At 37.7% G+C, this 14,871-nt stretch overlaps 1 protein-coding gene across 1 annotated transcript; it reads right to left on the bottom strand.

The window, feature by feature from the left end:
• Window positions 1-3,294: 3,294 nt before the first annotated feature.
• On the bottom strand, window positions 3,295-14,862 carry PLEKHA3 (pleckstrin homology domain containing A3). The gene is made up of 8 exons (XM_027896711.1): window positions 14,718-14,862; window positions 12,109-12,225; window positions 10,576-10,731; window positions 9,784-9,920; window positions 8,616-8,780; window positions 7,438-7,481; window positions 6,782-6,897; window positions 3,295-5,174 (listed from the first exon to the last, which is right to left on the bottom strand). The coding sequence occupies exons 1-8, from the start codon at window positions 14,755-14,757 to the stop codon at window positions 5,047-5,049; spliced, it is 903 nt and encodes a 300-aa protein (XP_027752512.1). The 5' UTR covers window positions 14,758-14,862; the 3' UTR covers window positions 3,295-5,046.
• Between the last annotated feature and the right edge of the window lie 9 nt (window positions 14,863-14,871).

Raw genomic sequence — 14,871 nt, 5'->3', positions numbered from 1 at the left:
TCTGTGACTCCTTCTTTATTTATTACGCTGTTTTTACAGTTCCTGTGCTACACTACAGAAAAAGCGTTGCTGAAAAAAAAAAAGATGGGGGAGAAATGCAATTCTCCAATGTAAACCAGGTAGCTAACTGTTGTTAGCTGTTAAACCAGGTAGCTATCAGAAACAACCTGGCCTCCAGTCAGCCTTGAAAAAAGTCTCTTTAAAAAAAAAATTTCATCAAAGGTTCTTCATTGACAAAGGATAAATTCTAGCACATATCTAAGCATTGTGCTGTTCTTATCCCTCTGTTATTTCCACACTTTCCTCTATACCCTCTATTTTTATGGCATCTGCAACTAGTACAGACTAGTTGACCCTAATTGCCTGGACCTCCCATGGGTTATTAAGGGCCTACGTCCCACCAGTTTTCCATTCCTCAAGTCAGCTGACATACCTGTAAGAGTAAAGCCTGCCTTTACATTTGGGCAGAGGGGATGAGGGGGTGGGAGTTGTGAATCACAGGTACCACATAGCCAGGTCCAAGTTTCATTATCTGTGGGAAAAAGAGTATCGAGGTCCAAGGTGTAACTCTGCTTCTAGAATTCACTCTGGTCTGTAGAAAAACCTTGAGAGAAAACACACTCAGAGCAATGCAACACTTCAGGGGCTGAAAATTCTCCTAAGTGTAGCAGGAGCATTAGTTAGCAAACACTATGCATCACTATGCAGCATACCATTACTACTAAGAAAAAAATAAAAAAGGCTCAAGCTTATCAGAAGTAGTAAAGCAGGTAGAATGTTTAAAAACCAAGTCCAAAAAGACTCACTATAAAAGCCCAATTCTTTTTTATAATTTCCTATAAACCTATACATTATCAAGCAGTATCTATCCACATAATGCAGGAAAGCTAAGAATGACAGAAGGACTAAAGTAAAAGTAAGGATTTCAGAAGACAAAAGCTTTTGGGTCAGGACAAAATCCCAACTTTATGATTGTCAAGTCATGCAACCAGGGACATTTAGAAACAAAAATGAAAGAGTTTAAGAGTGCACGGTAATTCTTTCTTAGGGAGGAAAGTAAAAAAGAATAATAAAAATGAAGTAGAAAAGGCTGTTCATTCTAATCTTTAAACCATTCTAAGAAAAAAAAAAACAACTCAGGAAGGTTTCCAATTCTCATTTCATTAGATATTTAAAAAAACCTCAACTAACAAAGTCAGTACAAGACACAAAAATACACAGCTACAGTCTTGTTTAACCAACAACTAACTCATGTACACGGGCATGTAATAAAATTAACACTAAAAATCCTCCAGTTAGTTGGTCACCGCAGAAGAAAGTGACAGCCAGGATCTGCAGATGGACTCTTCACAAAGGCTACTGGAATCTCAGTCTTACATGGCCTCTTCTGAGTATTAGATATACTTACTTGATAGAGAGAAGCACACTGGTGTGGCAGTGTAAGCAAGTTCATTCTGTCAGTATCTCTCTGGTCCAACTCTGCACAGTGCTTAAGCAAGCACACCTAACTTTAGGCAGATGAGTCACTTACATGACTAAAAATAGGATTTAAAATACAGGCTTTGCTGAAACACGGCTTTAATAGATAATGTTACAGGCCAACCAGCTGAGCCAGTGTTTTTCCACAAGACCACTAAGCGAATGCTAATACAGAGTGACATTGCTAAAGTCACAGCCTAGAGCTTCAATATTCCATTTCACAGAACACTTCCCTAAAGAATAACATTTTTCGAGACAATAGGTTAGGCAGTCTCTGAATGAAACAAATAAACATTTTTAACTATTTACTTCTTATATTCAGGTCAAATATCGGGACTTCCAATTTTACAAGCTGGTATTTGCTCTCTTTAAAGATTAAATCTATGGTAGAGTTAGAAAGTTAGAATATACTGCCACTGGTATGTCTATGAAGGCATTTGGTGTTCATGTTTCCTGGGTTGTTGATGCATAAAGAAAAATGTTTTAACAAAGCTCTGTGAGCTGCTGTATAAATCCTATTATGGAGGATTCTACTAACACTTCTCATGTGGCAGCCTGAGAAAAATAACTGTGACAGTGGATAGCCATGATACCACTGAGAGATTTATTTTACCACATTCTAGTTAGTTTTCAGACACAGACATTTCCTTTATTCAGCTATTACACCCCTTTTAAAAGTTTCTAATGTATACTGACAGGAACAACAGCTATACTAGAATACTTAAACTGAGAGGGGCATAAAGAGCAAAATTTAGGTTTCTAATTTGTGCAAATAACCTTAATAGATACATAAATACATTTCAATTTTTAAATAAATGAAGTAAAAAAATATATGCAGAAGCAACATCTGAAGTATTCTTATCCCAAAGACTGCTTTCTCTGAGGAAAAAAAAGTTTAAGAAAGTGAAGCTGTTGAACTTTCAACTTAATAATTTACAGGAAAGCCCCTGAACGCTGTAATCTCAGTATTCCCAGCTCTCCAAATCACTGCATGCCTGACCATTAATTCATTATACTGTAAGCTGGTAATTTCTAAGATTTCCATTTCTACTTATCTGAAGTTAGAAACTTTAGATATACAATTAGAAGTTACCACTTTTCACCTAAATAGATACACTATGCTTATACTCTTTAAGTGATAAATACTATTTTTAAAAAATCATTTCTAATTGATCTCTTCAGAAACATATGAGATCAAAACTAGAAGTTTCGATATTCTATATTGAAGTTCAGCTCTCATTCTCTACTATAAAGAGTGATACAATTAGGCATTCCTGATAAGCTCTCCCTAAACTTGGAATTGAAAATGTGAGAACATCCACATAAGTATCATTTTCAGAAATTACTTCCTAGCCCCAGATGCCAAAAGTATCACAGCATATCATCTTCACTGATTTCACTGAAATACATTTTAGAATGTTTGGCAAAGTCATATCTAAAAAGCTGATTTAACCTTACCAGGAACATATCACATACATACATAAAGTTGAAATGATGGCTTTGGTGCCCTGGAGAAACCCAAAACAGTGCTGAAGTAATTAATTACATGCAAATTTTGTGCTTGAATCTGATCATTACAACTTTCGTATTATAGCAGTGTTTAAAATTGGTTTTTACTACTACATACACTGTCTCAGGTTTTTTGCACAATTTGAAGTCCAAACTCATCTCTTCATAGTAGTTGAAATCCAAACAAAAAAAATCTGTCAGTGTGACATATACTTACCACTATACAAGCTGGCAGAAACTTAAGTGAAATTTCAAAAAGCAGCTCTAAGACAGCATGATTCAAGACAACACTCTCACTGCAATACGTAGTTTACTTCTCTGAACATCTTTTTTAATACCTTTTTTTTTTTTTTTTTTTTTTACAACTGTCGTGTCATACAGAATACATCAAAGCAAACATTCAGAAAAAATGTACAAGCATATGTGTGGCTGATATGCATATTCTAGTTTGTATGAAAACTGACAGAACTGAGCACAAATGACTGCTCTGAGCTGGTATCCACAAATCCCTTGTACAAACCATTCTATTCCACTTAAAGTTGGTATAATGGTTTATAAACTGGCATTTTATATGTGGGCAACAACTCATATTTTTTTTCCCCAACATCTGGACCTATTTTGATTTAGATAAATCAACATTCCAAAAATTTGTAAGGAAAGCTCCCCTTCCCATGTATCCTTTCCAGCCTGCTTCAAAACAACCAAATTATTTATATACACAAAAGGAAGACTAGTTGAACCAAATTAAAGAAGATCATATTATAAAAACAGATTTTGGTATGTGCTTGAGTGCAAAAAACCCTGTACGACTATTTAGCAATTGTGTAAATCAAAAAGAGTAAATGGCTTGCTTAAAGTGCTCTACAGCTAAGACTTTATAGACCAAGTTTATCCTTAAACAAACACCCAAAAAATCCCCAAAAGTTTACATCAACAACCTTCTGGACCAAAGTGCTAGTAGGCACTGTTATACTATATTACTAATTAATTATTAAGAGAGTCAGACTCTGACCTTGCTTACAATTAATGCAAATTTAAACTGATGTAACTGAGAGCAGAATCCATCTTCTGGTGTATACCATCCTCAAATGATATAAAAGAGTCACAAAAACAGAAGCTCCCTATTGTATAAATTTGTCATAAATAAAACACATATAGATACAAATATTCACTCCAACAGCAGCTTAAAACAGTCTAACATTTTAGCTCTTGCTTCTATAATACTTTGCTAAAAACACATCTTAAGTAGGCAGAGTAAATCTTAACCGCGCTGTATTAACTACTTGTGATACTACACACCCCAGAAACAATTTATGCACATTTTGAAGCCTTTAGTAGATCTTCAGATCTTTAGTACTGAAAGTAGGTAGAAATTTTTGATGCAAAAAAGAATAAATAAATAAAAATTATTAAATATCACATGTTTGGTACAAATACTTCATATTAAGTTATTTTTATACATTTGTTTAGAAAAATACACTAAATATTTCTACTTTCATTGGCTAAAAATAAGGACTGGATTATGTATATCCTTGTGTTTTTAAAGGCGGACACGTCAATTACCGTCAAGCTGCTAGAAGAGACCCATTAGTGCCCATTCCCACAGCCCTTACACTGGCAAAAAAAGCCATTGTGGGGCCAATCACAGCTCTGAGTGGATGACCTGGTACAAATGACCAAGAGGCCCATGGCACAAGTCCCATTTTCTCAAAAAAAAAAGAAAACTTTTTGCTGAAGTTTATAATGCATGTTTACCAACATATCAGTTAGACCTTCACACTTTTTAAAAAGAGCTAAGTTTACAAATGTGGATGCTTATCTTTTAAAGCCATCATTTGTTCCAAAAAATGCACATTCAACCTGTGAAATATTAGGAAAATACTCTTGCAAATAAACTATATAAAGATAAAATACACTTCAAAGATAGTTTTTATGTTATTCTATAAAGTGCAGAGAAATCCTTCTAAAAAGGGAAATTACTACTTCCTATAACAACAGTATAATTACAGCAGCTTTTGCATAGCATTATTTATAGAAAATTTAATACTTTCAGTTGCTTCACGAGGAAAAGGATGAAAGAGTCTCTTCCAGTTCAGATCTTTCCTTTGACACTGATTTATTTTCTTCAGGAATGGTTGATGATACCAGATCTCCATTTACAGCACTTCTAGAACAGTGAGCAGATCCTATGAAGAGATTAGTAAGTAATTAATTTTCAACCCCCCAAAAATATCATGCAATCTGTCAATTATTCTATTTGCTATCTATCCTATACATAAGGAATCAGAAGTGTAATTACTCTGGCCTTGTCCTGAAAGATTTCCATCAATATCATGCCCAAGGATAATGAAAATGAAGACTCTTCAGACAGTATAAATCAAGTAATTTTTCCATATACAACGATTTTTTACATTATGAAAGACAGTAACCTGCGAAGTGCAGAGTTATCGTGCAGGAATACGTGAGGGTTTTTTTTAAAGAACTGATGCACTGACAAGCACTTGAGGAAAATATTTTCTATAATTAAAATGAAATTGGGTGACTTCCTGCAAGTTGGGTATTACTACGCTACGTGACAGGAAAGCAACAGAACTAAAATAACTGGCAGGTAGCAGAGGGAACTTTTAAAACCGTAAAAGAAAACAAAAAACCAGAGAAGCTGAGGTTGAGACTAGAGCTGCATGGCAAGGAACCAGAAAAGCCCTTTTATTAGCAGAAACTTGTAAGACAAAGCCTCTTTTGAGCAGTCCTAATTCAGAGTGGGTAACCAACACCAGAAGGCCCAGCTGTTAACATCAAAAGCTTTGTGTTACAGGAAGCCTGACTGACACACACCTACATTAGACATCAGACACAGAACAGGATCTAAACTAAGTTTATTAGCTTGAGATACATACTGGCATACCCCATGCTGGGGCAGATGAGTCAGGTGAAAGAGGCGGTCACCATGCAACATGTGAGTATCAAAACCGCAAAGAAATGGCACTGAAGTGTGAATACATGCTTCATGACAGAATGTAAAGCATTACTATCACTTCCTGCTCACACGAGCTTTCAACCAGGCACAGGCCTCAGGCTTTTTAAATCCAAGTGAGGCACTAGGTATTCCAAAAGGAAGCAAGCCTAAACCAAGAGTAGTGAAGAAGAACTGGTCAAATTAAAGTCTGCCTGAGAGGAGTTACGATGGAGTCAAAATGACAGCAAGATTCAAAAACAAAGTCCACAGAGGAACTGGCCACTAACTCAGACAGCCCATCTAATTAGGAGGGAAAAATATTCTGATCATGATCTTTATTACTGACAATGCTGCATGCCTTCAGAACAGTGCTGTTCTCTACAAAAGGCAAGGAGCCACTGAAATGAACCATCTTCCCACAATGCACTGGTGGAAACTACTGCCCACCACTCACAAGGGCCACAAAAACGAGAATTTCTTTTGGGACAAGCAGGTGGCAAACAGCAGTATTCCATATCACTTACCAGAACACCGTTCACAAAGACCCTATTAGTACAAACATCTCTTTTCTGATTATGTCTCTATTTTATCTTGGCAGTAGTCCCACTGATTTCAATATAACTAGTCCAGCTGGTAAGATCCTTTTTAATATGGATGGAAACCAGCACAATCCAGCCAGCTAACAAACTATACAAGTGCCTTCATTAATAATAGAACTCAAACTTTAAGTAACTAATAATAAACTTGTTTCCTCATGCTGATATCAGCGCTAGAACAGCTGCTACAAACAGAGGAATAAATTATACAGAAAGAAAACTAAGCCCCTTTCCAACTTACTCTGAGAATCTTCAGAAGGTGTATCACTGTAAGATTCTGTATCCGAGTATGTTCTTCTGCGTCGCTGAGAAAATCGGTGAACAGATGAACCTGCTTCTTTTACAGAGTGATTAATCCTACAAAAAAAATAAGATGTACTTTTTAAGCAAAATCGGTAACAATCCACACAAATTTAATATACTTTAAATCTGAAATAACTTTGGTACTTAGACTGTTAAGTATCAATGCTTTTCACTGTACTAGACTAAAAAATGGCACCGTTAACAGTCTTAATTTCACAGCTGTAAAGCCTCAAAATGAAAACAAAAATGCAATATAATCTTTGCAGAAGAAAATAATGTGAGAATCTGAAATACTGACCTAAAAAGAACATTAGCGATTCAAGCTCTAGGTCTAACTTCATGAAGTTATCAGAATAAGTAATTTTCATAGAGTTTCTAGCACGAAGAAATTTTTGTAGTATATCAGAAACAGCAGACACATTATTTGCTACTGACATTGACAATCTGCATCCTTTGTTTTAAAAATTAGATCAATTTATAATTTTTAATTCTTTTTACCCAAGCAAACAATTCTCCCATTTTGATGTTAGTGCTAGCAAGTTTAGGGAGGTCTTCTGAGACACAGGAGAAAAGCTTAATGAAACAGAAAATTACCTTTCTGAATAGCAAGGACCAGGATGGCTAATGGAACGCTTCATCTAGAGGGAGAAAAAAATAAATTCCAGACAACAAACCACAACAAAATGTTACAAGCTACTTGTAAGAATAATGTGCATATCTGCATCGTTCTTTACTTTATTTACAGTCTCTACAAAGAGAGAGGGCAATTTTTTTTTATTAAAAGTAATCATTCTTAGTTAAAAATCTGATTTAACTATATGAAAACAGATGGATAGCCATCAATATCAAAAGTTCTAGAACACTGACACAGGAAATAGCTTACTACAAAAAAATACTACCTCATTTATGTGGAATTCATTCCCTCTTGCACTGAAGTTACTCACAGAGCCATGTTATTTTTCCTTTACCAATAGAAGCTTAAATTCCACATCACACAATAAGGCCAAATCCTGCCTCTAGATTCCTTGTGGTTTCTCTGATATCACTGCCAAATCTCTATGCATATCAAAGCAAGTTATTAATTTAAATCATAATGATCAGCTTTGTAAGTAAACTGATTAAAGATAAATAGACAAAAGATGCAAATGCAAAGAAAGAGATTCCCACAACAAAATTCCACGTTATAGCCCATTTTGGAATCCATACATACAACTGAGAAAACATTTAAGATGATTCCCTATACACTGTCCTTCTAACGGAAATAATCAATAGTGAATAGTTATACAAGTAGTATTTTTACCATTATTTATCGTTTTTGTTAAATAAGGTCATAAATAGATTAATGCAAACATCTTCAATTATATACACTGAAATATATGCCATCTTGCTGAAGTGCTTTGAGCCACAAAGCATTTAAACAGGAGGCAAGGTTATAAAATTTTTAGGATCAGTGAAGAGTAGCACTCTGAAAAAAACAGCTGGACTGAGGAAAAGTTAAACCTCATTCATTTATGAGATACCTCACCACAGGGGCTTGACGTGTATGATAAATTACTCTGATGATGTAAAGGCTAGCAAATAAAGACTGGGAATGCAAAATTACTGATTTGTAGTTAGGACCAGTTCTGATTTATAACAGAGTCAACATTTCAACTGTGGACATCATAGCACATGGCAATAGCATAGACTTCTGCCACTCCTCTCCCCAGTCCAATTAACAATATTAACAATATTAACAATAACTTAAAGATAGTATTTCAAAATGTCTAAACCATTTGAATAGGTGATGGTGACACAGGAGAAACCAAGGGATCGGGATGAGGCAGCTGGAACATTTCTGGCTTAAACTTGGCATTAGCAATCTTCACACATTCTTCAAGTGTTGTGATAAATGTATTACATGTGGCACTGAGCAAGGAAGAGGCTTCATTCATGTTCTGAAAATAAATGAAAGCACACGCATAAGCAAGAAAAAAAAGAAAATATGCAAATATAACTCTCCCTCACCACCACCCCCACACACACTACTTTCCCTCACTACTGCTAGGAACTTCCATTTCCTATTTTATTTAATTAAATGAGGCCAACTTAAGAAACAAATGTTACAGTATTGTAAATTCTTTCCAAAACTTGAATTTCTTTAGGGTACCAGCCAACAATTCCTTACTGCAAAGCAGGTCTCAGACTACCTTGTATCAGAAGATCACTTAGTGAAACAAATTGCAGAAGGAAGTGTGAACAGTTTTAGCACTCCAGAGCCTGCAGGACAGTTTCACCTCCTGTAAAATGGTAATTTGCTCTGCTGCGACAAAGCATCAACCCCTTGCTTTGCTCTAAGTGACCAATAACATTGTCCCCACACTGCTCAGGAGTGTAAGGACTGAAGCCATTCATAATTTCCAGTACCAACTTTCATTCAAAGGCATAAATAAGTTCACTATTGTACTAGTGCAATAGTAGTGTTCTAGTATTGTAGTTGTGTACATCCAGAGATACTTATCTGCACTGCAAGTTTCCAATACCTGTAACTGTAACACTAGCTTTCACTCATAAAAAAATGAAATACCCTCCTACACAAGAAAGTAAGAATGGACAAACAAGATTGTTTCACCTACACTGGTCAGAGATGCCAAACAAGACAAATTATTGCATTGCTCATAAAATAATTCTTCTGGCCTTTTAATAAAATGGCTCAGAAACACAACTGCTTCCTAAAACATGGTACAATTACATTTAAACATCCAGGTAGTTTACGCACATAAAATCACCATTAGTGTATATATACACACAAGCACTCAAAAATTGCACTTAGTTTACGTCTCCCAGCATTTGGGAGACTGTTGATGTCTTATGCCTTATGAAAAAGGCATAAGACATCAACAGTAACTTGAGCTGTATTACATAATTAGGTTTTCCAGTGACATTCTAGAAATTCTGTACCTCAATGCTGGGAGGAGAGCGAGTCTCATCACGGTGAACAAATTCTTGTATTGTATGAACTTGTTGCATTAAAAGATCACAGTAGAGACGAAGTTCGGACATTTTGGTTTTAAGAGATTCATTGGTCTCACTTAATTCTATAAAAAACCAAGAAAATATCAATTTATTGCATACAATGTATGTATATATTGTAATTTTAAGTACTTTTCATTTAAATATCAACTTAAAAATTCACTTAAATGTCCACTTAATTTTGAGGAAAATTGGAATCTGCAATGAGTCAAGAACTGTACTTGATGCAGACAATACTTTCTACTTTTGGATAACTGCTGCTAATTTAATGACTATTATGAAAAAGGCACATTACCAAGAAAAAGGAAGTTGAAATCTTACTTAGCTGCAATGTAATGTAGAAAAATTTACTGGATAAAATTTATACCCACCACAGTGGCTGGAAACAGTTATATTAAGCTATCCAAGAAAAATTATGGAAAAAATAATAGTAACTATAAAGAGTCAAAGCACCAGAAATGAAATGGTTTCACAACAGCTACAAACAGTATGTTTGTTCTTGTGGCAACAATACATTGCTGGTATTTCAGCTTCTTAAGAAGTCACCTCAATTGACCTCTTCTAACTCAAACATCAAGGGGGAATTTGCCAGAGATTATTAGAAATAACAAAAATTTATATTAAAAGACAGTAATAGTGACTTTGTAACATAATATTTGTACTATGATTATCTGAAAACAAGTACCTGAAAAAGTGATGTACTCTAGGTAACACACATACCTTTTTCTTTTTTTGTTCTGGTATCTGCTAAACAGGCTTTTGCACTCCCCAGTGCTACCAGCCATCTTTGCCTTTCAGCTGCATTAACTGCTTTCATATAGAAATGCTGCTCCCCTGGGATGATTAGCTCCATTCTCGTGTTGTCTGTTGCATGAACTTGTGATAGAAGACAAAAAAAAAAATTTTTGAGAAAAATTAATAACCTCAACTCAATAACAACTATCTATTAAATACTTATCAAGGTATTTTAAAATGTTTATGACAATCCCACAGCAATAGAGTACATCACAATGCACCTCTGCTAACTATGAAAAAGCCCACAGCCGCTCAACCTTTCTGCCCAGCACATCTTCCAGTCAAGAGACCTGACACTGAGCAGTGGTCAGACTCCAGTACGAGGGGGTTCCCTTTCTACATTAATAATATACTGTCTATGAGTCTGTAATAACTGCTGTATTCCACACCTGGTCTGAATGTGGTATACTGAAGAGCTTTGTTGCAGTGACAGGTATTAACAGGGGACTAGATAAAAACTGAAATAATCTCTCTTCTAGATGAAATCTGGTCTGAGGTAGAAGAGCCAAGAACTAAGGTGGACTTTGTTTCCAGTCTACTATGCAGTACTACATTTTTAACTGAATACTCTGACAAGTTTCATGTTATTAACTACAGTTCCTTCAGATCTAGTCTCCACTAGCCATGGATGCAGGAAACTGCCCCAAATCCAGACTTCAACTATTATCTTTCCTTCACCAATGGAACAAGATGACAACCAAAATGAACAACTGAAATGGCAAAAAAAGAAAAAATTATCTTCCCCACTTTACACTACTGATTTCATCTACACCAAGGAAACATTAACAAAAAGGAGCTACCATATGAAAAATACTTGGTGGCCCATGTAAAACAAGTTCCATTTTTTAATATGTAAGTACCCACATCACAAGCCCAGTTATCTGCAGAGATTTGAAAAGAGGTCAAAAGTTACAGCAGTGAAGAATTAGACAACGCTTTGCTATTAGCCAAGGAGGCTGACCTAAGGTTAGACTACACCAAAAGCTAAACTCACAGTTTGGCACAAACAGTTCATGTACTAACTCAAATAGTGCCATCACCTGTGCCCACGGGCAGCTGCAACAGTGACAAAAGTAAAAATGACTCAGGAAAACAAAGGACTAAACATCTCTGGTTTATGAATCTCCCCTTTTGGATAACTGCTGCTGCTCTTCTGGAAAACTAGCATCCATGATTCAGTCTCTATCCCTGGCTATAGGAGGGAAAAGCAGTAGAACTAGCTGAGGTAACTTCAGGCATGGGCCACACCTACACAACTATTTAAAACAAAAAGTAATATATGGTGGGTTCTAAATCTCAAAACAGAGCTCTACTCACATTCATTATTAATTGTGAACTATAAAGCACCACGAGATAAAGCAAAAAAGAGGAAGAAAAACTTGCAAAAATGTATGTTGAGTGACCTTTTCTATTTCCCTGGCAGCTAAAATTTCCTCAAGCAGAACTATTAATTCTTACCTTTTATTTCACACACAGCCATCTTTATACTTCCTTTGCTGCCTTTGCAAACATCATCCTGGGAATCATAGTATGACAATATCCCATTGTCTAAAACAAACCACCGAGGCTGCCAACCTAGCAAGATCAAAAACATGAAAAGGGAAGTTTAGTCCAATTACTAAATTGTAAATCAAATTCATCTGTTCAGCTGCTAAAACTTTTATTAAAGAGGCAAACAATAAATTGTCCTTGTAACACACCAGGAAGTAGACAATCTGTGCAATCTGAAGACCAGAGCTGCTCTATAACCAGACTAGTGTTATATGGATATTTCACTCCCATTCTTTTTGGATGCAAAATCACCAGTATTTGTTTTCACTGCAATCCATTCTAAAGGAAAATTAAATTTTAATTTAGCCACCAAGGAATCCTTGAAGATTGATAAATTACATACCTCTGAAAAACTATTCTCATTCAAGTATATTTTTCAGGTAGACTAATCTTAATATTGTAGGAACTTCTTCATAAGATACAAATAAATTACTGATGTCACTAACAGCTATGCTACAGTCTCCTCTGCTTCCTGGATTTCAATGAAAACTTTGTATTTCATACTTAAGTATTAACATGACATTTTCTCTCAAAGTAGTCCAGTTCCATTGCCCAACAACAATCATGTCAGGCACTGTGTGTAAAACTCAGAGCTTATTCTCCTAGGTTCATTTGTGAGGACAGCATACACCAGCTCCTCTACTAATGTTTTCACCAGCTATGCATTACCAAAATTACATAACAATCTCTGACTTCACTACATCTACAAAAGAGAGCAATTTATGCATAGACACAAGTATCTTTGAGCACTCTATGCAGCATTATGCCACACAGTAAATTACTGTCAGAGGCCTTCTTGGATTAAAGTATATTATCATGCCTTTTTTTTTCCCTTCCCTTTTTTTTTTTTTCTGTTTCATAAAACTCAATACTCACTAGAATAGATGCCCTAATTTCTAATACAACTAAATGCAAACCATTTTGCCTAGTAAATCACCTTTTTTTCTAAAAATAACATTGCACTACAATATTCCAGTAGAGCATAACGATTATACTGACCCACTACAGTCTGGGTCAGCTGTACAACAGGAGCAGATTGTCCCTCTATTTTACAACTCCACACCAAAATTTAACTTCCTACTTGGCTTAGGGTTTGGAATGGCAATAACTGTGTGGCCAAGAACTCAACATATTTGATTATATGATGGTGTGGTCCACGGTGCTTCCCAACTGCCATCCCAACAGAGCAAGCTGCAGCCATCCAGCAAGAGTGTACTTTAGGACGCTTAACAGGAGGAGGCTTAACACAGGAGGCTTAATCAGGTAACAAACTCTGGAAATCAGCTAAAGGTTTCTTATTATTCACATTCTTATGATGCTATCATGATAGAATCATTTAAGGTTAGAAAAGACCTCCAAGATCAAGTCCAACCTTTGACTTTATCAACTAGACCATGGCACTAAGTGCCATGTCCAGTAGTTTCTTGGACACTTCCAGGGATGGTGACTCTATCTCCGCCCTGGTGAGCCCATTCCAGTGCCTGGCAACCCTTTCAGTGAAGAAATTCCTCCTTTCAGAGAGTTGCAGAGAGTGATACGGTCACCCCTGAGCCTCTTCTCCAGGCTTAGCCCCCTTCCCAGCTCCCTCAGCTCATCCTCATGACTCATGAAGGGTCACTAGACTCTTCCCCAGTACCATTGCCCTTTTCTGGACGTGCTCCAGCACAGGTGTCATTACAAGCTGTAACACTAACTGAAAAAGTGCAAGACCAGGCCCCATTTATCACCACTCCACGATAAAGAAATAATAACATATGATTGTTTTCGGTTTTTTACTTCCTAGCTGTAACAGTAAGCATACATCTCTTTTTAAATGCTGAGTGGTAACTAAAAAGCAGATCCACAAGAACCAGAGGGGCTTCTGTATGTGATCCAGCACTGATCTGCTCTGGAGAGACAATCAGTCTTCTCAGTGTCAGAGGAGTAATCTGTTTCACCCTGACAGCACTGCCTGTCCACTACCTGCTCCAGAGGGAGATGGTGTCTCTATCACAGCAGATGACCAGCCAAACAAAACCAGAGCTTTACTGGCAAATGCTGGCATGTGGTGTATTTTTCGTCTGCAGCACTTCTAAAAAATGGATTTTGTGAAACTGAAGTTTACCATGTTTTACAGGTTGGGATACAGGAGCTCCCTACAGCCTAACCTGCTGAGAGCAAGGTGCAATTCAGGCAGCGAGAGGGACTCGTCCAGGCCGTTCCCGGAGGAAGGCCGAAGCCCGGGCACCCCTTGCCCGGGGGCATACCGGGGCCGAGCGCTGCCCGCAGGGAGGGCCCGGCCCCCGGCCCAGGCACGCAGCCGGCTCCAGCCGCCTCAGGGCCGCCCACCGGAGCTCCGAGCACGAACGGCGAGCGACGTCTCAGCCAGCGCGTTGCCAACAGCTCCGGCCGCCCAAGGGACCCCCCGAGGCAGCGGCAGCGGCGCGCACGGGCCAGGCCGAACCCCCCCCGGCGCGGCAGGCCCCTCACCCACATCCAAAACCCAACCGCCGGCCCCCGGCCCGGCCCCCGCCTACCCGCCAGGTAGTTGGTCCACTTGTACAGGACCCCCTCCATCGCTCAGAGCCCGGCGCCGGGCCGCATCCTCCTGCTCCGCCGCGGGGAACGGGCGGCCGCGGCCGCCGCGGGGATGGCGCTCCCCTGCCGGCCCCGCCGCCGCCTCCTCCGCGC

Source organism: Empidonax traillii, unplaced genomic scaffold, assembly GCF_003031625.1.
Source record: "Empidonax traillii isolate 1590-97213 ecotype Southwest subspecies unplaced genomic scaffold, ASM303162v1 scaffold513:size879593, whole genome shotgun sequence".
NCBI classification, from domain to species: Eukaryota; Metazoa; Chordata; class Aves; order Passeriformes; family Tyrannidae; genus Empidonax; species Empidonax traillii.
This window is presented reverse-complemented; position numbering and strand designations above follow the sequence as displayed.

What these genes read in the sequence shown, in the direction of transcription:
- PLEKHA3 (XM_027896711.1), bottom strand. Translation starts at nt 14,757, where the DNA reads ATGGAGGGGGTCCTGTACAAGTGGACCAACTACCTGGCGG. An exon ending in CACCATCACCTATTCAAATG is followed by an intron (nt 7,482 to 8,615) that starts GTTTAGACATTT and finishes TTCTCCCTCTAG; the next exon opens with ATGAAGCGTTCCATTAGCCA. An exon ending in GGTCCTTGCTATTCAGAAAG is followed by an intron (nt 6,898 to 7,437) that starts GTAATTTTCTGT and finishes TTTTTTTTGTAG; the next exon opens with GATTAATCACTCTGTAAAAG.